Raw genomic sequence first — 27,948 nt, forward strand, 5'->3', positions numbered from 1 at the left:
AACCTCAAAACCCCACTGGCCCATGCGACCTACCCGCTCCTCCCATCAGTCCTGATTGGTCCCAAACCAGTGATGTATTCTCCTCACTCCTCCCCTGAAAATTCCTCATTGGATCATTATTTGTAACCACCCCCTAAGTCAAGGCTCATTAAAAATCCGTGCAGATGGGTGCTGGGAGCTGTCTTAGCTTAGTGTGTTTCACTGTCTTTGTCTGCACTGGAGAGCAAGTGGCTTTTCAGGTTCAGCTGTGGGCAGAACCCAAAACCTGGCTGTTCCCCGCTCCTGGCGCAGTGCCATAGTCCTAAGAGCTAGCCTGGGCTCCAGTGGGCTGAGTCAGGTGTTGCTGGCAAACTTACTTCCAGTCTTGTGTCCAGGTAATTTATTAAGCTGTTGAAGAGCACAGGGGTAAGGATGGAGCCCTGTGGAACCCCACCAGTGACAGTCACCAGTCTGATGTCCCCACTCACTGTAACCTTTTGCACCTGACCCATGAGCCAGAACCTATCCCATTGTGTGATTATCCAGGTGTGTGCTGGATGTTTCATACTGACAGAGTATGGAAAGCTTTTCTGAAATCCAAAAAGATTACATCACCTGGCTTCCCTTGGTCAGCTTGCTGTAGAAGCAAGCTTGGGTTCCCTTGGGTTATGTTGCTGTAGAAGGAAATCAGGTTGGACAAGCAGGATTTTCCCCTCATGAAGCCGTGCTGGCTGTGACTGATGATAGGGTTGTCCTCCAAGTGTTTTTGTACTCCCAGAATAATCTTTTCCACAATTTTACCTGGCAGTGAAGTGAGGCTTCACTGTAGTTTTAGGAGTCTGCCTTCTTGTCCTTCTTGAAAACTGGGATAATGCTGACCAGCTTCCAATCAGCTGGAACCACTCCAAATTCCCAAGACTGCTCAAAAACCACAGGGAGAGGCTTTGTGATGACAAAATCCTTTGAGGATTCCTGGATGAATCCCATCAGGCCCCATAGATTTGCAGGGATCCAGATGCAGAGGATCCTGCACAAGTTCAGGGTCAAAAGGAAATTGATCTTTCTCACAGTCACGGTCCTCCAGCCCAGGGCACTGAGACTCCCTTGGGGGTCCATCATAACACAGCCCATTATCTGTGTTAAAGGCAGAGGCAAAGAATGCATTTAACACCTCTGCCTTTCCACCTCTCTGTTTCTGAGGTGACCTTGGTCATCCTGTAACAGGCTGATGTTACTTCAACACTGCCTTTTGCAATTAATGTATTTGAAAAGACTGTTTTTATTGTCCCCATTTCTTCCACTCCAGCTGAGCTATGACTGCACAGATTTTCTCACTACAGTGGGAAGCAGCATCTCTGCATTTTGTCCATGTTACTTGACCTTACTTCCATTGAGCATATACCTTACTTTTTGCCTTATTTCCAAGAGAAGATGCCTGCTCAGCCAAGATGGCCCCCTGCCTCATTGCCTGACTTCCAACATTTGGGAATTGCCTCTTACTGTGCCCCTAGGTGATGTTTAAAAAGTGACCAGCAGCATGGACCCCAGCATCTGCCCACACATTTTCCCAGAGGATTTTACTTACTAATTCCCTGAGCAGACTGCTCTCCTCATTTCCAGAACTGAGGTTTTGCTGGGATTTTCTCTCACATCAACAAAGATTTTAACCACTTTGTGGTCACTGTGGCCAAGGTGGAGCCAGTCTTCACTCACGAGATCCTCTCTGTTGACAAACAGCAGGTCAAGGAGGGAATCTTCCCCAGCTGGCTCCCTTCACTTCTGTAAAGCCATTACCAAGGTTTTTAAGAATGTTACGACCTGGGTTGTACCAGCAGTGGATTTCTGGCAAGTTGAAGTCTCCTACATGGACAAGGGCAGTTGATTTGGCAGTGTACCCTAGTTCCTCCAAGAATCATAGCTAAGGGAAGATCCTTATGCTGTTAAATAACTACATCTACGCCTACCAAGGTTAGCAAAGGCTAGAACTGGACAAAAGCTGCAGCAATGCCACTGCTCCTGCAAAGCCAAACCTGTCTATTGCACATGTGAGACTAAATAAGACATGAACAACTCCATCTTTTCTTAAGCATGCTATCATTCCTGAATCAGTTGATAAGCACTGTGGGCATGCAAATCACAGATTTGCAAGGCGAATCAGTTGCAAGGAAATACCACATCTAAAAGTCAGATGGTTGTGTGCACCACTGTGTGAGCTGTGGGAGAAGGAGGGTTACAGCAGACACACGAGATAGAGAAACTAGAGCTGTAGGCAGTAGTTGACAGCAAGAAAGGAAAACTGAATCACAAAAGAGTACACAGGATGCAGTAGCTGGTGGCAGTGATATGATTTACTAGCAGTTAGCAACAGAAATTGTGAGCTAATTAATGAGAATGCCAGGAGACTCTCAGGGAGCAGTAACACAGGACTGTGAGCAAAGACAGACACTGCACAGGCTGAGGAAGAGACTGAGACACTGTGACATGAAGGTGGGGAGTAGAGACCAGATCAGGAGAAAGAAGCAGGGCAATTCTGCTCTTCAGGCTAGGACTGGTCATGGCCAAACTACTGAAGATGCTGGAAGCTGCTCTGCAATATACTCTCGTGCAAAAAATGTGACTTTGCAAGTATCTGAGCTCACAGACTGATACCTTTCTCTTTTCCAACATCGCCCAAATCCAAAAGGTATGTGTGTGAACCTGCATAAGGATTGTCCAATGCATGAATTAATCTTCAAATATGTCTGAGTACCTAGAACACCTGCTATAGATGCAGCTACTAAATGTCCTATGTAAATGAAAACCTCTTAAAAAACTATATCTGTCAACTTAGTTTACGTATCTTAAAACCAAAATCACACAACTCCTTTTATTTTCTTTCTTTTTGGTTTTGTTTTACTACCAGTTTCTTGTGTGACCCTGGCTAATGAAACCATTGTAATTCAGGATGCATCACTTACTACTGTTAGGGCACTGCAAAAGTGTAACACATCTCTTCAGCTGATTCACAGTGCAAACAGTATGTCTAAGAAGCACGTTCATCACTGCAAAGTTTCTTCTGGCTAAGTAAATAAGATCTTTAGAACACAAGGCTTTGAGTATGTTGAATTCTCACATTCTCAGAAATACGGTACAGCATTTCAGATCGGTTTCTGAGGCTCTCTGAACATAAGAATTTCTAAAGATGTGTGCTACAGTTAAGGAGGCAAAACACCTACAACACAAGTGGCTGTTGCCAGTAGTATTTCAATTTGCATGATGATGCACAGAAATATGGCCAGTAATAAAAGAAAACCATACATCCCTCAGAGAAAGAACAGGACAAAATTGTGTAAGTGTACATCATACATTTATTACCGAACAACTCTCTCAACTCCAAAATTGGGCACAGGGATTAAAAATAAAAATTCATTGCACTACCTAGTAAAGCATTACTAGTAACTCTCATAAAAAATGTACAAATTTTGTTAAAAATTTATCAAGCCTTCAAATGATTTGGTTACAGATATTTATAATACATTTAAAACTACATGTTAAATGATACAATAGCATATGATTTAAAGAAAACACTTAACAAAATATGATTCCAACAAAAACCATAAGCTTTCATAATAATTAGCAAGTCTGAAACACAAGTAGCAAAATGAGGTAACAATGTACCAAAGGAAAAAAACACAGCTTTTACAAAGGCCCAAAGATAACTCAGTTGAAACTGTTTTCTACAATTAAAATTAAAACAGTTGATAAGTCTCATCCCAAGTATTATGCATTGTACTAAGAGCTCTGAAGTCACATTCAAGAGCCTCTACAAAATGACGTACAACACACGGCCCTACTTCTTTTTCTAAAGAAAGCCAAAAAATGAGACACTGGAATTATCTGTAGGCCTTGATATCCATCAAAATGTCAAATTAAATTGACATTTATGCAAAAAAACACAGCAGTGCCAATATGATAAAGCAAACACATTGAAGGTTGGATATTCTTGTGTTTTTTGGAGAAAAAAAAGAGTCATTGGATGGCAGAAAGGCAATGAAGATAAAAAAAGTGTTGCTGAATTCAGGTGCTGTCAGGCACCACGGCAGCTGTGCATAATACATGGCAGTTAAGAGCTGAACGTAAATCCCCTGCCCTTGACAGCCACCACAGAAGATGTGGTTGTAGCCTGTCTGAGCTGATTCAAAACATAAGCACGTGTGCTCTTTGTACACACTACCACAGGAAACAAGTCCCCATTCATCCAAGCAAACCGAAGAATCATTCCAGAAGAGATGAGCCATAAGAGTGCAACAATTAATTGCAGGATTTTACCAACTTAGACCCTCCATCTCCTAGATCTCCCACTGTCTCACTGGATTTTAGTGGGGGAAAAGGGACATTTCTCCAGTTCCAGAAAGAGAACTACTTTCCCTCAGTTTCAGAAGTATGTGTCTTGTCTACTTGTATCAAGTTTAGAAAAAGTACCCTCTTTCCATGCTTTGAACTGAATACTAAACACAGAAATGTTAGTCATGTTTAAATCTGTACATGGATTCTTTTTCTTTTGCAGTTTTATAAAAGAGGCTAAGTTTTGTAAGACATACGTGGCATATGCTTTTTAAACATGATTTTATTTGTTAAAAAAATAAATTTTATTACATATTATTTAACCTGCTAGGTGCTATTGTGAAAAGTCTATTCTTTAACTCCACTGGAAGAGAGGAAAAAGAAATTCTAGTATTTTGAAGTGGAAGTAACAGCATTTTTATTTATTTAGTGTTCCTAAGTAAGGACACGTACAGAAAACATCACTATTTTTGAGAACTATGTGAATAACTAAACAGAGGGAAAAACATATGAAATGGGGCAAAATTGTGCTTTTATTTAGCTGCACCAAGAGCTGTGACTGGTCTGTAAAATCTTCAAAGAAGAAAACAGGCATGGAGAACATCTAACACTGTTTGAAATTTTAACTGATAGTAAAGCATAGCAGTATACCAAAGCATCAGAAATTATAAAGAATAAACTTAAAGCTGAGACTGGCAGCAAGTTGTAGCAATACTGCTAGTTGTGCCACTTGTGCTGCTGCTGCAACCAAAGAAATGACACTGAATTTATGAGAAGAGTTTCTTTGCAAAAAGTGCATCCTATCCACAATTGTGGTATATGCAGACCTAAATATTTTGCTAGAACACATCAAAGATGTTAGTGTGAATGTTACAAAAAAGCTAATTTTTTTTTCAATGGCCCAAATAAAATATTATTCAGAGCACTTGAATAGACATTATCCCCTCTTTTTTCACAGCACTGTTCTGGAAAGTATTCCAAATTTCTCCTCTAGTGGAGCACTCTGGAAACTTGATTGCAAAAACCTAGGAGTTCCTTCTTCCTATTACACTCATCATGAAATAAGGAAGGGAAAGAAGCAGCATCAGGGCAACTGAATTCTGCAGGTTATGACCAAAACCTACCTCCTCTTGTGATAGGGTGAAAGTAATATGAAATTCTACTTCTCTGAGAAAACACTAAAAAATGTATTTTATTCATGAAGTCACAGGAATAAAATTGTAACCTTTAACAAGTTATTTTAGTTACATACCAACTTCCTTGCAGATGACAAAGAATGAATGTAATTAAAGCCAATGTTTATAAGCTAGAAGACGATGTCCTTAGCAAATACAATGGGCAAAAGCTAAGAGCTGTTCCTCAAGACCAGGACACCCCCAGTGTATTTCCTGCTTCCTTTCATGAAAGAAACACATAACTGGTAAACCCAGCTAGAAAAATTTAAAAGGAAAACAGAAAAACATTGATATATTTCAGCAATTGAAAACATTAATATTGCTAAATGCGATATTGTGACTCTACATTGATAAAATAACTTGTAAATCAGCCATTAAAAAATCCAGACTTTGTAACATATGATAAAACCCCCAAGGTTACTCATGTATGAAGAATCAATGCATTCTTTAGTGGTACACACTTAAAGCCTCCAGTGAAGGGGAAGCAGAACAGCTGTTTGAATAGTAGTAGGTAGAAAGGTCTTTACACCTGTAAGTACGTTGGGGACAAAATACTAAATGTCTGTAATTGCTGCACCCATCGCATTCAGTGTGCAACTGCAAACACAAGGAAAGGAACCAGTGTACAGTACTAGTACTGTTTAAATAACACACAAGATTATACATTGCAGCATAATTATTACTACACACATACGTTCTCAGTACATGCTGGTATATAGGTTCTCAAACACGCAGGCACACCCAGTCACAAGCACACTTCACTCACCCTCTCTCAGGCAAACACAGTCACACTGTTCATCCCCACTCACAGTATCTGAAGGCTCTATATAAGGTAGATTGCTATATTGTTTGGAGCTACCACTTTTTTTTTTTCTTTTTCTTTTATATAAAAGCACATGCTAAAAGATCACATCCACAGTAATCTCGCAGCAATACTTGGAATGATCACACAAAACCCAGGGAATGTTAGTGCACACACAAAATTAAGCTAAAAAAAAAATCTTTGGAGTTCCAATCACACTTGTTAGTATAACAATCCCGTAACTGTGAAGACTAGTTATAAGCTTTATAATTGATTAAGTCACACAGTGCAAAGTAAGGTTCATTGACCCTTTTGTGTAAGGGGTAGGCTGGAAGCCACATGGGTAGGTAAGTTCAATAGAGAGTTCACATATACATGTGACCAGAAACACCCAAACCAGATTTGTGCTCTTAGATCGGTCATTCTGAATCACGATGCACTTCTGAAGCATCAGCTCTACAAATCGGGCAGGTACGATTTGCCTGTGAAACCACAAAAACAAAAGAGGGTTAACCAGACTGACAAATATGTTGTTAAAGTAATGTGTACACGACACTGACATCTGTGACTGCTGAAGAGCAATTCAAGAGAAGACAGAATGTGCTTTTGCCTTTTCTTAATTTGTTTTGTTATGTTTGAGTGGTGTGGTGAGTTTGCCAATTCAAAATTACATTTACAAAAAATAAATGTGCCTTCTATCTTTAAGGCCAAAGCAAGACAACAAATAAGGCTCTAGATAAATGATGGTGGTTTCATTAATGTGGATTTACAATTATAGTATATTGCAGTCAGATGGATGCAACTAACAACCTGAACTGTATGCCGAAGGGAAAACCACCAGAACAAACTGACACACCGTGGGCTCAAATAAACATTTTGTGCCAGGATGTCATATTGTTACAAATTGTGCTAATCAGGAATGACACCATACTTTGTTTATTTGGTTATCATCACAGAAAAACATTATACAGACTTGGTCAAAGCTGAAAGAAAACTGGGGAAAAAGGGAGGGGCTTTTAGTAATGGGGAAGAGGAATTTAAAAAATAAAGAAAAGATGACCCGACCAAGCAGGTATTCAAGTAACACACAGCAGTGGGCCTAGATTTAGCTCTTCAGTAAAGCACTCTGAAAATACATCCTGTGACTCATTTACTTCTCTACTGCTCTATTTACTTTTCTAGCTTTCTTAAAAAATAAGACAGATAAGAAGTAACATTCCTTAAGCTACTGGGAAAGTATTTCTGCCTTCTCATTCCTCTTTTCAAATACTGGCTAATTTCATTTTAGCAAATAATGAGAAAACGCCCCAGAAAAATATATAAAGTCTATGAGTCAATACTTCCCTTGCAAAGGGATGAGTGAAAAGAGCTCTTCCCTATCACAAATTCTCTATTTCATTGTTACCAAAACTGCAGGACCAACCACTGTACTCCAAAAGGCAACCAAATTTTTCAATGAAAATACAAGTGAAGAGCATCATGAAATGTGACTCTGTAGGTCAGAATGCAGAATTCTTTGTCAAATATTTGAAATCCAAACAATAACTAATCCAAAGAAAGTATTATGTTATTTATTACTGAAAAACTTTATTCAGTAATGGAAGTTAAAGTTACAGTATATTTTTCCTGTCAGTTTTCCTGCTGTCAACTGTTAGCACTGTTCATATTTTTAATTGCTTTGTAATTTTTGTAAATCATGGACTGGAGTACCAATTTAACTTACATTTCTTGCTCTTTCACTAGCAGTTTCAAAATACAATTCAAAATTTTCTTAGTCAGTAATTTAACTTCATTTAATTTCATTTCACATGCCTGATTCTAAATACAGCCTGGCTAATACAATGTTTAAAAAAAAAAGGCATGTTCTTAAACATTCAGTGGATTAATAAATCAAAAGCTATTCACTTAGGTCAGTACTGAAGTAACAACCACTTGCACGACAGCACAGCATTCATTAGGAGTTATTTCCTGACAGGAGTTGCCGACATAGACTTACTGTGCCAAGATAAAATGAATACTCATGGACACCAAACCACTGCTTTTAAAGAAACTTTTCAATATCCTACATGAACACCTGCTTTAAATTTAGTTGCATTCTTGTGTCTTTGATTAAATGAATTTCCACCTCCTGGCATTCCATATGACTCTTTGACATCAAAAGAGGAGTGAGGGAGGACATAATATTGTAATACTGACCTTCTAACTTGCCATTCTTCCAGGCAGACTTAATTTTGTGCTGTAACTATAGAGTGCTGCACAATGAACTGATTTTTTAAATATTTTATAGAAATTTATAGTTAAAGTGAACTGCATTTAGAATAATGAAACTATAGGGCTACTAGAATCCTCTAAAAACCATTGCACTACTTTGGTGTTAGTCTATCAGAAATAAGTTGAAGTATAGTTACAGTTTATCTTTTCTTATATATAATACAGCATTTCCTAGTTTGTTAAATATAAAGGCAGGTAGTCCTTTTAGCATTGTTCTAACCCTCAAGGTGAAGACAGATCATGGTGGTGTCAAGTACTTTTCTGGAATTATGACTTTTATTTTATGGAAGAGAGTATTTCTCATGTACTCATACCTGACTAGAGGATACAGGGTAAGAAGGAGCCAAATACTGTGAAACATGGGAACTGGGAATACTACAAAAAGTGAAAGGATAATCCCTCTCTTTTAAATTCTTTTGTTTCCTCCACTGTATTATATCTTCTCTCATTAAGTCTTTAAGTTTGCTTAAATAAGAAAGTATTTTAGCTGAAGTGGACAACTTAATGCACTGTTATAGAACATTTCCTCTTACTTGCTCACCACCTAAAAAGAGAGTACTGCCACATATTCCATGCATACAAGCCACAAAACATTTTTAGATAGTTTTTTTACTTTGCCATCATCACCAACAAACAACCCAAGAAGAGTATTTTTAAAGTACCCAGATTGAATCACTAACCTTTTACTTACATCTTTCACTAAAGTCACATATGATGGAACTTAAAAAAAATTAATTTGACTCCATAGTTATAGAAATAGTCTTAGATAACAAATACACTCTTCAAAGAAATGAGATTAAATCAGTAAAAAATAGTGACTAACCAATAATTTTTTTCTTTGTCTACTTAGGGGAATAACATTACAAGTAGTGAAAGCTACAATTTTAACTTTCCCTTGGAGAATTTGTGAATGATGTTGGCTGGATGATGCGCATTAGGTACATGTGCAGATAAATATACAATCAAGATACATTAAAAAAAAGCTCTCAAATTCATAAATGAATGGACAGAAGCAAAACTAAAGCACAAAATATTTTCCAGTTATCATCACTTTCAGATGTTAGCTTCTTAACTGTAACCAAGTTTAGACAGAGGCAGGTAATTTATTACAGCTTGCAAAGCAAATTAGTCTCTATTTGCATATACCATCTTCATACCACTGTAACTGAGCCCACATGGTGTAGAAGTAAAATACTTAGTGAACCTACACTAGGATGGTTTAATGTTGTCTATCTTATTTTGCACTCAGCTCTGGAATAACAATGTCAATTCAAGTTCTACTCAGTTTAACAGCACCCCTCTACATTTTGATTGCAGATCTTGCACCTCCTTCTAAAGACAACCTTTACAAAATACTACAGCTGAAGATCTGTTAGGAAATGCAGATTCTGAGATGGGACAGGAACATCAGCAAAACTATTTCACTACTAGAACAGTACACTACATTTATGAAAACAGACTAAACTAAATCTGTTTTTTTCACTTCGTAGTTCCAAATTCTATTGCCAGTTCATTAGCAATTGAACGGACTAACTCTTAACTTTTAAAGTGTTATACTGAGTCCAGAACAGATTACCTCAACATGCTCGTCTGACTCCTGAGTGGGATGTCAGGTAAGAAAAGAGCATTAAGAAAAAGACAAACACGCATGATACTTTCCCGACATGATCCTCTAACTTCTAGAAATCTACACATCAGGGGTTCTATGAATCAGAGGTAATTTTTTTTGCATTAATAGCCTGGAAAGAACTGTCTTTATAAAAATCCACATAATAAATCTATAGCGTCCACTATCTCACAAGGAATGTCAAATGACATTTTCTTTTTTTTTTCCCCCTTCTTTCCATTTAGTCTGGATACTCACTGTCCACACCACAACTGACTTAGAGAGTTTCATGCAATGAAAGATTGACATGTGTAGTATGGATGCTGCTCGAGAGGAGAAGAGGTACTCTGAAGAACACCACTTTGATACATACAGACTCTACTCTTAATTTGCAGTAAGTGAACAAAACTTCATAAGTCTAACAGAGAAAAACTGATAATATTATGTGGTAGGTGTGCACGTGGCTTCTTAATATAAAATAAAACAACCAGGTGTTTAGATTACTCTTGCTAATTCTTGAGCATGTATGTGAATTCAGATACTTTTGGACCATTTCTACCAAAAATTATGAGCATTACTAACAGTCACAATGGCCCTAGATTTTGTAGGAGCTTTAGACTTAGACTACTATGGGTACTGTAGCCAAAGGGCAATTTGACATTCCATTTTTTCAAATCCTTCTCATTATTCTTGTTATTGTCTTAGGAAAAAAAATACTGTCAATATTGACTTTTTTCATTCTCTGCACTGCATATTTTAGCACTTGGCTAAGATATGATGCCATATTTATGATGCCATAAAGGGAAGGAGGTTTTATGTCTTTTGCCAAAACAACAAACACCATCTGTAATTTTCTAGGGACCATATCAGCATAGGATCACATTAGCAGTTTCTAATGCTCCACACAACAGAGTAAATGGATTAAAGCTGAATAGAATAAAATAGTCAAAAAACTGAGGCAAGATGGGAGTCAATACCTTGCTGGCAGTAGATCTGGCTTAATGAAGCCTGTAGAAATGTCTGCCATAATCTACTTGTATTTCTTGTTCTTGTCACCTTCTGCACAACTGCTATTTAATCAGTGCTCTTACTGGGCAGTCCTGACTCCTGAGCGTTTCATTTTTGCTCAAATTCTCTTGGATAGATAAATCATTTTGTGAAACTGTAGTTTCTATTTGTATATATTACATTTCTGTGTATATGCATACACATAAACGTACCTTTGTAACCCACTTTATTTGCCCCAGAAACCAACATTAACAGTAAAGTGGGGAAGGAAATGTGTTGGTACTCATTCTTGCTAGGCAAGCTGTGTAAAACAGATGAAGCCACCATCATTATCAAATTCTGTATCATACTTCCCATATTACTGGCTTTTTCTCAAGTCTTCTTTAATGTTGTGTATTACTCAAATGCACAGTTACTGTCTTAAGCAAGTGGAAAACACAGTAAGAGCTGTCAATGAAAACAATTGTATTCATATTCATTATCCACTGTGCCAAATATTATGAAGAAACAGTCTTCATCAATTATTAGAATAATATAATACCTAGGCAGTGATTCCATTCTGCTGGCTTTTTAAGTATCAGAAAAACGAAACAAGATGAAATGAAGCGTAACAGCAAATATCCCCACCCTCTCCTACAAAACTACATAATCAATTTCATCTAAGATAGGATTACTTTTTCTTACCTTTAGCCATTTATCAACACACTTGGCGTGGAACTCGTGGTTACAGGGTAAGACTCTAAGTAGCTGCCTTGACTCAAAATCACACATGCACACCACACATCTAAAAAAGACAATGAAGTTCAAATGTATCTGCTATGTAAGAACAACAAATATGCAATTCCATACAAAACCTTACAGGTATGATTGCAACGCAGTAGGTATTTTACTCCTTCAGTAGCTACAGTGATCTACATCTTACAATAGAAACTGAGAATTGACTGTGGGGTTCTATGGGTGTTTTGCTGGTTTTTTTATTTACTGTGCTTTCACATATCAAGTATTCTTGCTCTTCTGACATAGCTGTGACTGCAAGTTAAAGAAATGAAAATCAAGCCACCTTAATTATGGATCCTTGAAAGAGACCAATATACTTACAATGTCTGCTCTGACTGGTGATTGTTTGGATTGAACCTGTAGGATGGAAGCTGCTCAATATCTGCTTTTGTTAATCCCCGTGGTTTGGCTTCTCCCAGACGTTCTGCCAAATTCAGCAGTGCCTGCAAAACATGGAAACCAGACATATAAAAATTCACTGATCAAACAGGCTCTGGTTCCATTAGTGTTGGGCACTACCATCACATCTCACTTCACCAGCTGCTAGCACAAAACACCCTTCTATCAAGAAATGTTTAGAACCTTAGTTCTCCCACACAATACAAGCTCCTTAGAAAGTCTTTCAGAGCTTAACCATCTTTGTAATTATACAAGATATTTTCTCTGGGATTTCAAAACCCACTTCCCAAGGACCCAATTTCCAATTAGTCCTGTGACTGCCCACACAGCTCAAAAAATAATTCTCTTCTGAGGGATCACCTCACCCTATGAAATTAACAGTGCTGGTAACCAGAAAGAAACTGTCAACTAATTTCCTTTGTAAGAATATGTGAGAATATTCTTTGTAAGAATTTGATCTTGTGAGAGAAATCGTAAGTTTAATGGGACAGTTTATGATTCCCGTTCCATGTCTTGGGCTAGTTGAATTAAAACATGGAGATTTTAGCCTCAATCTGGAAAACAAATACATATCATCAAACTTTAGGCACTTTTTGGCTTCTAATTTTTATGTTCATTTTCTGTAAGCCAACAATTGCAACTAAAATGCTGTCATGTATATAATTTGCAATCTGTCATGTATTCAACTCACACTCCTTCATGAGGGGCCTAGGAAACAACATCAGTGTGACAGACAATCAGTGCAGAGAAAAGATACTATGAAAGCTGCAACTGGTATTGATTTCTTACACTACTGAACCTAGGGCCCAAGTTCTCAGATGACAATGCTGCTTCTGAGTCACCACAGAAACTATTACAGAAGCATTCATTGTTAAACTGAAGATGTGCAACTACAAAGATATCTTAACGAGAGCACAGGCAAAGAGATGCAAAAGTCAGGGTTAATGATGACTAGCTCAAGAGAAATCAAATGGAATCCATTAGCTTCAGAACCAGCAAAGAAACAACAGTTGGAACAGCCCCATAATTATCTAGGACATTTAAGAGGGTTCTGCATGTCTAGATGTGAATTACCATCCCCTCCAGAGGAAAAGAAGAAAAGGCAGTAAGGTAATTTTATAAACATTATATTTAAATTAATCCTATGATATTAAAACTATTCTGAAAGTTACACTCATAAAACTAGTAACTTACCCTTTTCTTCTGAGAGTGCTTAATTTCTGTTTGTATTTAAAATCAATTAAATTTTGAAAGGAGAAGAGTAGCATGGAGAACATATAAGTTGAACAATTTAATGATTACTAGCCTGGAAAGGTGAATTCTGGGAAAGAGCAATAGACAAGAAAGAAAAGTAAACACTTCTAATATTCAGTATTACAAAAAAAATCTGAAAGGACTAATTTTGGATTCTGTCTTCCCAGTCACTACATTTATCTGAAAAGCAAAACCAGGATTCAAAGTAAAATAAAATACAATTTTATCTATTGCTTGAGCTAACATCTGTTCTTTAAAGGTAGTTGTAGTTCACACACCAACCTCATAGTTTTCTACCTCTCCATCTTCCACATCCAACTCAAAGCTGAAAGCTGGTCCAACTGCCGGTGGCACTGGGAGCATTGATCTACCACAAAAGCAAAGAGGATAAGGTTCAGCATCTTGCTGAAGAAAAACACAGAAACATCTGGCATCAGTAAAGTAACCTTTCTGATGCCTCTCAAATCAACATGTTCTCAAAACTGGCAAAAATGTTATGTTTGAAGTCATGAACAGACATTTGAAGTGGAAGAGTCACAGGAAAATGCTTTTTCTGCTAACTTTCTGATATTGGGAATGCTGACTTTTTAACTGTATGCACGCTTCACTTGATACTTTTAATCAAGCTCAGCTTTAGTTCAAAAACTAACCTCTTAATTATCACAGACTATGGAGGCCTAAAACTAACAAAAAATTGACATTCTGGTTTTACAAATGTTTTATTTCCTTAAGTGGATAAAAGACCAAAGAGGAACACTAAGTCCATTTAGATCTCCAACATAAAAGTCTTGCAACTTCTGCAAGCCTAAAACACACAGTGAAGATAAATAGGATTTGCTACTGGACAAACCTATCCTGAAGGCAAGCACAAATTCACTTTCTCGTGTACTGTGATGTTGGTAAAAGCAGAATCGCTTCAGACTGAGAGATCAGAGAGATGTTTTTCTAGTTGTATATTCAGTAAACCTTTTTACTCCCCCAAGGTAGTACAGTGGGTCAAAACTTCATCCACAGACATGGAAATCACAAATTCAAAGCACTAATATAGTAGAATCAGGAATTACTGTGCCACATCATGTCCTCAATGAATAGGCAAGAAGCTATGACACTACACTCAGACTGCAAGATGAGAAGTTGAACAACTTTGCTGAAATCCGATTTCTGGTGCCATTTTCATGCCACGTCTGACATTGCACAGAGAGAATCTACAGATCTGGTGTCAGTGCTTGATTATTTCTTTGTCAATGTCACCTTTGCGAGCAGAAATTTAATTTTTGTTTTCCAAACATTTACTTCTTCTAATACAGAACACAGAAGACTAATACATTTTATGTCATAGACCCAAACTCTCTTCCGGAGTCTACCATAACCCACTACAGATAATTCCTAAATGATAATTGTTCCACATTTTTTCCAGAAACAGCTAATCAGAGGCAGAACAGACAGCTGTGACAGAGTAGCACTTCAGCCAATAAAGAGTAACACATCACAGAAGCCCCCCGTCTTGTGTTTTAAAATTAAGAATAAACCAAATTAATTTATTCCGTAAGTGAAGACTGCTACAACTTGAACAGTGTAACTATGCCTCTGTAAGAGTATCATAGAACTATCATTTAAAATTTGCTGAAGATTTTACCAAGAGTTCAGAAACAAGAGGCTACTGTGCCTCAAAATACCTACAAAACTACACTGGATAAAAACTGTTCACTTATATTTTTCCTTGCTCAGTGGTGATGGTTATTAAAAGTAGGCTGAGAAGTTTACACAGAAATGGAAGTTTTCCTCTGAGACAGGTGAAATACGCCTGGTCTCTGGTAGAGTCCAATCATAAAAAGTGCCAAGATGCTTTCTGACTTCTTAATAGCCTACATGGAAGCAAATGTACTTTTCACTTACAGCACATAAGGTAATAGGCTGGGATGGTAAGGGTGTGGTGGTATTGGCTGCTGTGATCGGTATCTGCTGCGCCCTGTGAGTCTTCGAGGCATAAAAGGTGGGTACGGCTGCAAGAAAGAAGAGAATAAGCTTCAACTGAAACTTGCAGAACTGGAACTTGTGTCCAGTTCTGGGCTCCCCAGCACAAGACAGACAGGGACATACTGGAGAGAGTCCAACAAAGGGTCACTAAGACGGGACTGGAGCATCTCACGTGTGCAAAAGGGCTGAAACAGCTGAGTCTGTTCAGCCTGGAGAAGAGAGGGCTCAGGGGGATCCTATCAATGTATATAAATACCTGAAGGGAGGGTGCCTAGAAGACGGAGCCAGGCTCTTTTCAGTGGTGCCCAGTGGCAGGACCAGAGACACTGGGCACAGACTGAAACACAGAAGGCTCTGTCTGAACATCAGGAAATACTTCTTTACTCTGAGGGTGACTGAGCACTGGCACAGGTTGCCTAGGGAGATGGTAGAGTCTGCCTTCCTGGAGATACTCAAAAGCTGGTTGGACATAGTCCTCAACACCCAGGCTTTGTTTGTTTTCCCTTTTTGGAAACGTGACTTTGGCTTGTGAAACTGGTCTGCAGTTTTCTTGAGTGGTGTTTTGGGTTTCAGGGGGCCCTGCTTGACCAGATGACCTCCCTTCCAACCTTATCCAGTCTGTGAGCCCATGATTTGACATTTTCTATTCTTAATCAATATTGAAATCCACTTTCAATACAGCATTGTTTAAAAATTTCAGCCTCTGCTAAAATCCAACAGAACCTCAGTCTCAATTGGAAATTACTATTCCCATCCATAATATACAATCATACCAATTCATGTGAAAAAGTGGTAATATACAACAGAAATCCCTACAAGTTCCTGTGTGTTTAGTCTACAGTGAGTCTAGTTTGGGAAACAGAACATGAATTGCTGAACCTCTTCTAAATACAAAAAGCTCAGGCGCTATTATGCAGGCCTGTGCATAAGCAGTTTAGAGTAAAGAAGGCCTTAAAAAACTCTTTAAAAATGAGAATTTAAAAAAAAAATCTCTTTAAAAAACCTCTAACTTTTAAGCAGTGATATATACTTATATTTAGGCTTAAAGGCTTGAAGCCTTTCAGGTGTATGTAGAAGGTTTAATTAGTACAATTTCTGCAGCTGGACCACACATAGAGAGACACTCAAGCCCAAGTTTCAATGCATTAATTCCATGGATAAATCAGGGAACTTTTTGTCATCTTTTACTGAAATGTTTTTGTATTTTCTACAACTAATGTTTTTGAATTTTCTACAAAATTCACGTATCCCTAATAAATTCATATTTGAGGGCCTTAAGACCTATTTTTTTGAAACAAAGAACACTCTAAGCCTTCACTAACATGTTTTTATTTTTACGTTTGAAATTTGAAAGCACAAGAGCCCAACACTCTCAATGACTAACCTAAAATCCCCTAATTTTACAATGGAAACATTATAATTTGGTAGCCACGGTCATACATGAAATTAATTAATGTTCATATTCATATGAATATATTAACATAAGAACAACACAAAAGAGCCAGGTTCCTTTTGGTTGAAGTCTCAAAACTAGACATATGAAATACTAATTTTACTGCTTTGTGAATTCTACAATCAAAAAACATTATTAGAAAGTGTTGTGTTTACTGAATGAAAAAAAGAATCAGAAATGCATCTATTCCATTCCAATGTTAATGCAAATAAAGCTTTATAAAGATTTAGTATTACTTTATAAAAGGGCACATGGTTACTTGTAATATGTCTCTATTCTACTCCTTAGCAATAAACAACACAGAACCGAAGCATCAGACAGGACAAATGCTACGATCTGCAGAAAATAGTTATTATGTTTCCTATCTACTTTAACAACCAAACTTAAAAATGAAGAAGTCTGACTCCGAGCAAAACATGTATGATTAGACTACTTCATTTAACAAGCATACTGAATAAAACAGAAGCAGTTTATGGAAGCTTTCAAGTGTCCTGAACTCCAGAGTGTCTCATAGTGCCTGAAAACTTCATTGGAAGTACACTTTCAGATTAGGAGTAAGTTGATCACTTTTTGAAATGGTGGACACTACTTGAACCTTTATGAAAACTGCAAGCAACCATTTGACTAGGCTCTGTGATTTCATGAAGAACAATTGAAGACAGGGTATCTCTATATTCTGCAGTGCAGGGCCTAAAATTTAGTTATTATTTAAAATTTAAATAACAATATTCCCCTAAAACCACTGACAACTTGATGTACATGTCAAACAATAAAAAATTTCAGCACCTAAACTTGGGATCTAGCTATTTCTTCCAGGCACACAGACAGGAGAGGGGGTATTCTGTTTTGTTTTTTTTTAAAGTGACCAGCACAAAACAACCACAACAAACAACAACAAAACCCTGACACATCTCAGGATTAGTATAATTGCAGACTGAAGTACAAGACAAAGATCCCAGAAGCAGCACCACTGGACACACCACATAAGCACATGACTCAACAAAATTCAACACAGACTTTATCCTGCACCACTTTAAATTTTATTTTGTGCTGGTGTAGTTGAACTGTCTACTGATCCTCCAAAAGCTGAGTTAAATCAAGCTTTGTAACATGGCTATCTTTATAATATACGGTGTAGTCTAAATTATGGAAGCACTCTACAACTGCTTAAAGAGAACTGTTTTCAAAGCATTCTGGCTTTCCTGAGTTGTGGAAACTCAACATATGATGAAGAATTAACTAAAAGTGACAACAGGTTTTCTGAACTGCACTAAGTGATACCAGCAATAGAAGTCCTGGACTATGTGACAACATGGAAAGTTTTCTAAGTAAATTCTGATGCACTCTGCAGATAATGTTACTGGAAATAATTTGCTGTGTCATTAAATTACCCTTAACTTGATTAACTTAGGCTTAAAGAAAATACCACAATATGCCACTATTCCAATAATGGAATATGATTGCTAAAGTGTGACTTTTCAACAAAATGTACTACAGAATAAAGATCAAGAATGTCAATGCAGTGTGAAAGAGAATGCATAGAAAGCAACAGAAAACAGCACTTCTAAGCACAAAAAACAATACTTACTACCCCAAATGGCACCTCCTGGTGTAATGGATCATGGGCTAGGAATTGAAGAGGAGCTGAGGGAGGCAACGTTGGTGGATGGGCTGAGGGAGGGTATGTAAAACCTCCTACAGGAAGATGTTCTCCAAGCAATTCTACATCATTTTCTATCCTTTGAAGTGGCTACAAAAAAAACCAGATATAGTATTTGTTGCAATAAGAGATGACATTTTTTCCCCAATAAAGCGCTGCAGTCCCAGCTGTATATTCTCTGCTGCTGTGATCAACTTATAGTAACTCTGTGAGCAATTCCTAGGTCATTAACACTACCCAAGAAAGCAAAGACAACACTACACATTTGATATAAATTCACCTTTTCCAGCTAGCCATGCTTATAGACCAGGAATTTATGCGATCTAGCAAATATAGGAGTGGCTGTAATTTCCTGTATCTTGCATTTTTCAGGACATATATTTGTTCTCCTTCTTGCCAGGCTGCTCTCACTGTATAACTATGCGAGAGAAAAAAATAAATAACCATAGACAAGAACTGAAATTGCGCCACAAAAATTGAAAAGTGGAGGGGAATCATGGTGGTTCCAGTAGATGAAACTGATAATGATATCCAGAAAGCAAGCAGATGCTTTCCTAGAAGGGTCATGCAAGCAGTCCTAACAAGCAGTTCTGGGGTTTCAGAAGCATGGGATTTCAGATTGGTTTTGTTGCTAGTCAAATCTATTACATTAGTTAGGTTCAAAAGTGCCCAAGAAACAAGCAGGAATTCTCACTGTTTCACAAATACACCATTCTGTTATTGACACTAAATTCCACAATTTCAAGATTCAGCTAAGAAAGCCACCTTGTAGAATCAAAGGAATATACTACTTTCCTGTTCTATGTAACAAGACATTTTTACACCACTGTGATGCAAGCTTTTTGGCAGAGCTGAAAGCAGACATGCCAGCCTAGTTAAAAAACTATGTAAGCAACTCAAGGTAAAACCTGAGTCCATAAATTTTCTAAAATTAAGTCTCGCAAAGATTTCTATTACAAAGAAACACTTTGTCAGGATGATGGAAACTGTTCTCCCATCACTGTAATGAAGTGATTACAATCCTATCCACACCAGAGACATGGCATGAAGGAGTCTCAGCAGTGTTTGCAGTAATAAAGCTATATCCTATTTCTGTGTTACTGAAATATCTGCATCTTCTACTCACCAGGACAAACAAATGGATAAGTACTCAGATAACCACACAGAAAGAATGGTGGGCCAGAACTGTAAACCTGATTTCCCCCTAAATCGAAAACAGGGTCACATTTTCCCATGTTTGCATAGTCCATTTCACTAAGCCAAATCTGCTTAAGCAATATCAGTAACTTTCATAAGTGTAAAGAAAATGTCCTAGGAAAAGGACTGGTTATTTAAAAATTAATCAAGAAGTGGTACAGAAGAAATATGTAATAAAAGCAACACTCATGTGCTTTTTTCTCTGTGATACCTACTATGCTTACACAAACTCCTCTGGATTCCATTCTGCTTCCTGGGAAAGAAATACCTGATGGTGAAGGAAATACCCATCTTTCTGAGAGAAGTAAAAGCATATGGACAAACAGCACAGGCAATGACGAAATCAGTGAAACACTGAACTTCAGAAGTATTTTTTCATCTTCATTCTAAGTGGTTACAATTTGAAAGAAAATCCTCGTTTCCTCAATCAGGTATCAGAACTATGCGCCCATCCAGCCCACCAGTTCTACTGAGATGAAGCATTACTTACCGACCGTGACTGTTGTGCTTGGAAAGGAACAAATTGTCCTGGAGGAGGTAAGTGAGGAGGGTGGTGTGTAGAGATATGAGGAGGATGCAAAAGAAATGGGTCACTAGAAATGAGGGGTGGAAATGCTGCATATGGTACAGGTAGATGCTGAACTGAGCACGCCTGAAGCATCTGAAATAAAATGAAAACAATACATTTTTGTAGCAAAAACATTCCCTACACAATGTTCCATATTCTATGTATTTATTATGGAGAGATACAATTGTAACAGAACAGTTCTTTAGCCTTGTTGAAAAAGCCCCCAAAATACACATAAATAATAACTCATTCAAATATCCAAGGAACAGTGATTACTACAGAACACACTCTAGGAACTAGCATAGTATGACATCTCCTAGGGGCTCATGATGTCACCAGGAGACTGGATTTTCAATACTCCAGGACTAGACAGGCTCATAAGTGATGAACAGATACAGTTATTCTAGTTAATTTTATTTTTCCCACATATTATCATCAAAACAACATGCCAAAGCAATAATCTTGCAAGCACTATAAGCTCTAGATGCAGGTGAGGGACTCAGCTGTCAGACTGTGCCTAAAGACCTCTGTTACCTCATGTACTATGAATAATTTATACAGTCTGATTTGTTTTGTACTTTTGGGTGAGTCCTATGCTCTAAAAGCAGCTCCCTAGTGACAGATACTACAGGAAATAGCACTTTTTCTCTCCTCCTTTAAATACCTGACAAAAAAGCAACTTTGGGCATTAATGTTTGAACAATAAAATGATGAAAGCACAGCAGGGGAAAAGGAATGTACTTTCTGGCACTGCTGAGTTTTACTTCCACCTTTATATATGGAGGACAAAGGAAACTGCGATCTCTTTTTTGCTGTGCTTTGATCTGTTTTGAGAATGTCAGGCATTTCTTTTACACTTTTAACAATTACAAGAACATTTAATTAAGATATTCATTATCAAATATTGAAAAGAAAGATTACCCACTTTTGATCACTTTTTTTTCTTATTAGTAATGTCACTCAGCATGCATTTACATATTGACTGACTGTTATTTTCCCTCAGTTACTACACCATTTTTCTAGAAAACAAATATAATAAACAAGTGTTTCCATGGTTATAATACATTTTTATTGTATTTTACTATATTGAAAACTCTGAAATAGCTGAAGACAAATTTGCAGAGTCTTCTTCAAAGCATGAGATTCTTTGAAACACTGAAATAGGATTTTACGTGGTAAAGATTACCATAGCTCCTATATATGTTTGGAAATGTTTGATTTGTGCTATGCCCATGTCACTTTTTAGTTAGAGCAAATGATGCACCACTAACTTACAAGCAGAAAGAAATTAAAATTATCTGTTTATTCATTCAAGCTTTAAAAAAAGGTCTTCACTTTAGAAATATCATACCTGGATTGGAAGGCACCTTAAAGATCATTTTGTTCCAAACCCCCTGCCATGGGGAGGGACACCTTTCACTAGACCAGGTTGCTCAGAGCTTCATCCTACCTGGCCTTGAACACTTTCATGGAAGTGGCATCCATATCTTTTCTGGGCAACCTGTTCCAGTGCCTCACCATTCTCACAGTAAAGAATTTTTTTCCTATTACCTAATTTAAACCTACCCTTTTTCAGTTAAAGCCATTTCCCCTCTTGTTCTGTCACTACATGCCCTTGTAAAAAGTCTCAGTCCGCCATTCTTGCAGGCTCCCTTCCAAGTACTGGAATTAGGGTACCCCAAAGCCTCCTCTTTTCCAGGCTGAACAATCCAAACTCTCTTGGCCTTTCATCACAGGAGAGGTGCCTCATCTCTCTGATCATGTTGATGCCCCTTCTCTGGACTCACTCCAACAGGTCCATGCCCTTCCTGTGCTGGGACCCCAGAGGTGGGTGCAGGGTTCCAGGTGGGCTCTCAGCAGAGCAGAATAGAGGGGCAGAATCCCCTCCCTCCCCTGCTGCCCACGCTGCTTTGGATGCAGCCCAGGACACGTTTGGCTGGGTCATGTCCAGCTTCTCACCCACCAGCATCCCAAGTCCTTCTCACAGGGCTGCTTTCCATCTGTTCATCCCCAGCCTGTGCTGTTACAACCCAAGTGCAGCACTTTGTGTTTGGTCTTGCTACAGTTCATGAGATTTCACATGGGCCAATTTCTCAAGCTTGTCCATGTCCCTCTGGATGCCATCTTGGTCTTTGAAGAACTTTTAAAATTGATGAAGGTATCTAATAAATGGCATTTGTTTACTTCATAGTTATACATGCAGTGAGACAGACAAGTATTGTGATGAAGCTGGTGAGCAAGATGACACACTGGAGGGCACGTGCTACCTTGAGATATATTTTTATAGGCTGGAGAAATTGGCCAACAAAAACTATTTAAAGTTCAAAGACAAATGTGAAGTCTGGCACTGGAAAAGAGTAACTCCATGGATCAGGACACTCTGAGACGACTAATTGGTTGCAGTCAGATTTGCAGGAAAAAAAGTGAGGTTGTGGTGGACACGTACAGAATAGCCATAGTGTACTCAGCGAAAAAGGCCTATGGCATGCATGGCTAAGAAAGCAACTGGTGAAACTAGTGAAGTGATTCTGCTCCTCCATTCAGAAACTGTGACATTTATCTCAATTCCTGGGCCCAGTTTTGGGTGTGCCAGTGCCAAACACACACAATGACAACATGATGACCAGGTCTTGATGAAAGTCACGATGACCAGTGACTTGGAGAGAACTGCATAAAAGAGGTGGCAGAACTAGACTTGTTCTTCTTTTAAAAGAGAAAAGTAAGCAAACACCTTACCCCTGTGTCTAACTACTTCCTGAGAGTGGACAGGAAGAATCCAAGACCTCCTCAAGAAGCAAAGTGAAAGAGCACCAAGACCAATGGGACCAAGATGCAACAATGAAAACTCAACCAGACATACAGAGGGAATTCTTCATCACAAGGACAGTCAAATGCTGAAGCAGAAACTTAGAGGCATTATGAAATCTCCATACTTGGAAGTTGGTACTACAGCAGGTGACCACCAGACAACCTCCAGAGTCCCCTCTTAACTTAAAACTATTCCTCAATTTTATGCTTTAACAGAAGAAAGCATAAAGTCTGTCTGCTGATACTACAGACACCTAACTGTTTATATTCATTTGTACTGGATCTATTCTCCCAACACACTTGATTAACTGTTGTACATTCAAAACAAAAACCAGAGCTTTACTCCTATAAGGACAACTGCATTGCTGAATTACAAAACATTTTATGAAATGCAAAGATAATATACCTATTCAAAGCATAGGGTAAAATTACTAGTATGCATTGGATGGATTTACCTAAGCCCCAGTACAGTTTCAGATGTTTCTTAGGACATGTTGTTTCTTAGGACATGTTGCTTTTTTCCTTTCTGAATTACTATGTAAGTATTGTTCCAGTCTCTGAGTAGTATTCTGAGATTGCCTTGTTCCATTATTACCAGCACTAAACAGAAGAAAAAGCCAGTCTCTCATGCTGCCTCAGGGATACACACCAGATTAGATAACAGATTTTTACCAATTTGACAGATAAGGAATTGATTCTCACAAATACTCCGGACTTGCCAGCACCATGCTGCAGACCTTGTTGCCTCTCATGGGGATAAATGATACCTGGGCATGATAAATGCAAATTACCCTTACTCTTCAATGGGCAGCCTAAAAATATAGACGGGTCATATCAAGGATTTTGTTTCAGTGCCACACAGACTTATTCATGTCACAGAAAGCACCACAGGAAAAGCAAAGTTACATACTGCTGGCAGAGACCAACATTATACCAACATCAGAAGTGTTCACTAGATGCTCTATATAGTACTGTGTAAGACCTTTTAGACTTGTACTAGAAAAACAGATTGAAGCTGGCGTAGTTAGAGAGACCTACTTACTGGGGGAGGCACACTGCAAACTGGAAGGTGCTGGCCACTGAAAACCACTGAGCACCCTGGGACCTGCTGAGTGCTGCAGGCTGGAATGTGCTGGCCTGTGCAAAGTGGTATCCCATGTGGAGCCACAGTTGTCACTGTGTATGAAACAGGAACTGTGCCCTGATGAATCTGCAGCAAAAGGAAAAGAAAATGTATTTAATAACTTACAGTAAAGTCTTAACACTCTTATACAGCACAGTAAGATAACAAGCTTTTATTTACAGATCAGAATACATTCAAAAAGGAAGTGTAACAGGAGGTGTATGGTTGTAATTTCTGTTCATTAAAATGTTTTAATCAATGGAATGCTATTTATTGATCAGAATTTCTGGGCAAGAGGGATCTCTCAGCTTAACATGTTAAAAGTTCAGTGGTACCATAGACACCCAGAAGAACGTCAGACTATTAAGCCTGCCTACTCTTCCTTCTCTCCCCCAGGTTAATTATGAAATTAAACTTATGAAATAAGAAGGTGGTAGCTCCCACATAAAAAGCTAATCTACAAGCAGCTCAATAATTTTTTCAGTTCTGAAGGGATTGATTCAGTATTAATTCAAGAGACTTGTATCTTTAAACAACAAAACAGTTTTCCAGATTTTCTTTCTTCCTAAGAGACCACTATCTTGATTAACTTTCAGGCCAGCATTTAAGCTAAACTCCTAACTTAAGTAACAGAACAGCTAACTAGAAAGCTGAAAAGGGAAAGTTAACATGACTAAGAGGCAGCAGACCCTAACTGTCCAGATTCATATTAAGAAACCACGTAACCCAATTTTCTAACTAGTGGCAATCTGTAAAATTTAATCATCAAACCAACATCCAAACGTATTCTGCATCTAGAAACCACATTGGATATTTGTTTGCTTGAAATTTTGTTGTTGGTTTTGTTGGATTTTTTTACCACTGAACAATCTTTCAACTGAACAATCTATTTTCATGCTCTAATAAAACTGAAAAGGCTTAAGAGTCAGGCAGCACAGATTAATTGACAGTAATTATTTCAAAGCTCTCTCCTCCTTCATGATTAGCCAAAACAGAACCTTCTTATTTAAAACAGAACAAGAACAGCTCTTCACAAAGGTGAGATTGAGCAAAAAGAGCTAAACTACCAAACTGGTAGTGTACAGCCAGACAAAGAAATCAAAATAGAACACAGATTGCTGAACACAGGTTAAATCTCAAACATCAATAATGACAGAAACCAGGCTCAGGAAAGACACTGAACTTGAACCAGTTCTGGCTCTGCCACAAAAAGCTGGGCGTAAGTGTAATGCTATATGTGATCCTGGAATGTTTGTTCCTCATAATAATAAAAAAAAATGACTTCTCAAAATGTTCATGCCCCTGAATTGGAAAGCAGCACCATGAAGACCTCAGTCAATCTGGAAATACATCTGATCACAGATGGTGTTTGGCAGTGGAATGGAAAACTGTTCAGCCAGACTTGTCATGAGCTTACAACATAAAGCAAGAGTATAACTGGATCTTCTTTTACAGGTCCTCAGTTAGAGAATTCTATACATAGTGCTGTCACAGAGAGGAATTATTTATTTTCTGGACCAACTGAAATATTTTTTCATAAAATTTAAGGAGGAGTTGATTAGGCTTGGAGGGTTCATTTAGTTATACAACAAAACTATTGTGAGTTCTGCTGCTATGTAGACAACCAACTATAGGCATTGTGAATTCTACGTCTAAATAATACATTTTAACTATTTAATGACTCCTAAGCTAAGGTGAAGCATTTAATGTGAAATAGAATACATAATTAGTAAGTGTCATAGCACATCTTTCTTGCAAGAAACTAATTACAAAAGCAAAATAAAAGGCTCAAGACAGACACAGAGAAATATGCCCATTCATGTACTGACAAATTTTTAAGTATGAATTGTTAAGTATCAATCTTCTTTATTAAAAGCGTGAACTTTTTATGGTTTTTTTTTCACTGCCTACTACAATGCTTCATACGCATAATATTCAATAAAAACCATCACTCTGTAAGAAGTCAAATAGAAATTAGTGCTTTGTGACTTTCACTGTCAACCATGAGATGAGATTATTTGGTGAGGAGAGGGATCTTGAAGACGGTGGGAAAAACCCCCAAAACTAAACAGCACCTCTTGAACAGACTTCTGATTGTGCTCTAAAAATTTTACCTGATCATGAATGTCAACCATCACTGCATTCTGCTGTGGTGGGTGAGCAGCTGGGTGCAACATACGAGGAGATACATTCGGTGGGCGAAAGGCTCTAGGCTCTTCTATTGCTTGCTGCTGTCCATAGGAGAGATGGTGATAGTTTTCATCCTGGCTAATGGAATTATGTCTAGACAAACGATCTCTCCTTGTTCTCTGACGTCGAACAGGAGGACTGAAAATGCATTTAAAAAATCAGAGGTTATATAAATGACATAAATCCTTCTTAATAACTAAAACCTCAAGAGGATCAAATATCAAGGAATTTTTTTAACTGGAAAATTTTACTGGAACAAGTTAAAGTTTTTACTGACAGAACTGCAAGAATCCTTATAAATTATACTTTTTTCAGTAAGGAAATGCTTAACAGAGCATAACTTAATAGTGTTAGGGAAACCAAGCGGAGAACTCCTATGTAAATATTACCTTGTTAAAAAAATGACACTTGGATTGCCACAGTAATGCTCAAAAGTCAAAACAGAAATCTTCACAATATCCCAATGCCTTTATTCTATCTAGGTAAAAATCCTTCATTAAATGATCAAGATTTCCCGAGGGTCTTTGTTTCAACCACACACAGAATGATTGCTTGCTTAGTGACAGCAGACAAAACAGCAGACTTCTTTGAAACAAATTAATTTTTCAGCTCTCACGTGTTCACTACGTAACTGAGTGCATTCTAAAATTCTCTCCAGGAGGTTCCAGGAAATTATGATTGTGGTATTGTTTCTTTTCCAGAGTGGAGAACTTCTGTAGACAGACTTAGATCACTGCTCACCTGCTTGAGCAACTGATCTACAGGTGTAGGATTTGATTATGTATTCTTATATAATTGTGTGCAAGTTCTGAGTAGAGCTGCAATTACTTTGAGACAAAACTTCTAGAAATCAGAGACCACTGGCTCAGGTTCAGCACTCGGAAAATGATGCACACAGATGTGATAAACTCACTATGAGAAGTTTTGAACAAGTCACTTCTCATTTATTTGGAAGGGGAAAGCACTGAAGCACAAAATGATCTTGCAGTACTTTTGGCACATGCCTTCCAATCTCCACAATACACACAAGTTACAGGTCCCAGAAGCAACAACATATTAAAGCTACATGGGGTGAAATGGTTTCCTATTTATGAAACAGGCTAAAGGACCTAAACTGCAGAGAAGAGACAACAAGAATCTGTGATCATTACTAGAACACGTAGTCTCCAACTGCATGGAACAGAACTTCTGCTATTACCAAATAAAAATCATATAAAGCTGCAACCTTGTTGGCAAATCCCAGATGCTTCTCAGGCTGAGTCCAACTTTTGTGCTGCATGAAAAAGACATACTCAGGTAAGGGGAGACCACATCACCAGCTACATAGATGCAACCGTGAGCATATGATACAATGTCTCAAGCCACTATTTTTCTACCC

The 27,948-nt window shown here is 37.9% G+C and overlaps 1 protein-coding gene across 5 annotated transcripts in view; it reads right to left on the reverse strand.

The window, feature by feature from the left end:
* Nucleotides 1-3,303: 3,303 nt before the first annotated feature.
* The window catches only part of RNF38 (ring finger protein 38), a 106,163-nt gene continuing 81,518 nt past the window's right edge, over nucleotides 3,304-27,948 (reverse strand). For all 5 annotated transcript variants that reach the window (XM_064404702.1, XM_064404703.1, XM_064404704.1 and 2 more), the window contains 9 exons: nucleotides 26,495-26,708; nucleotides 24,300-24,467; nucleotides 20,372-20,542; nucleotides 18,613-18,774; nucleotides 15,491-15,597; nucleotides 13,877-13,961; nucleotides 12,263-12,384; nucleotides 11,849-11,948; nucleotides 3,304-6,761 (listed from right to left, as the gene is read on the reverse strand). In XM_064404702.1, coding sequence (XP_064260772.1) covers nucleotides 6,699-6,761; nucleotides 11,849-11,948; nucleotides 12,263-12,384; nucleotides 13,877-13,961; nucleotides 15,491-15,597; nucleotides 18,613-18,774; nucleotides 20,372-20,542; nucleotides 24,300-24,467; nucleotides 26,495-26,708 — 1,192 coding nt within the window. In that variant the 3' untranslated portion in view covers nucleotides 3,304-6,698. The remainder of the gene's footprint in view (nucleotides 6,762-11,848; nucleotides 11,949-12,262; nucleotides 12,385-13,876; nucleotides 13,962-15,490; nucleotides 15,598-18,612; nucleotides 18,775-20,371; nucleotides 20,543-24,299; nucleotides 24,468-26,494; nucleotides 26,709-27,948) is intronic.

Source organism: Passer domesticus, chromosome Z (assembly GCF_036417665.1).
Source record: "Passer domesticus isolate bPasDom1 chromosome Z, bPasDom1.hap1, whole genome shotgun sequence".
NCBI lineage: Eukaryota > Metazoa > Chordata > Aves > Passeriformes > Passeridae > Passer > Passer domesticus.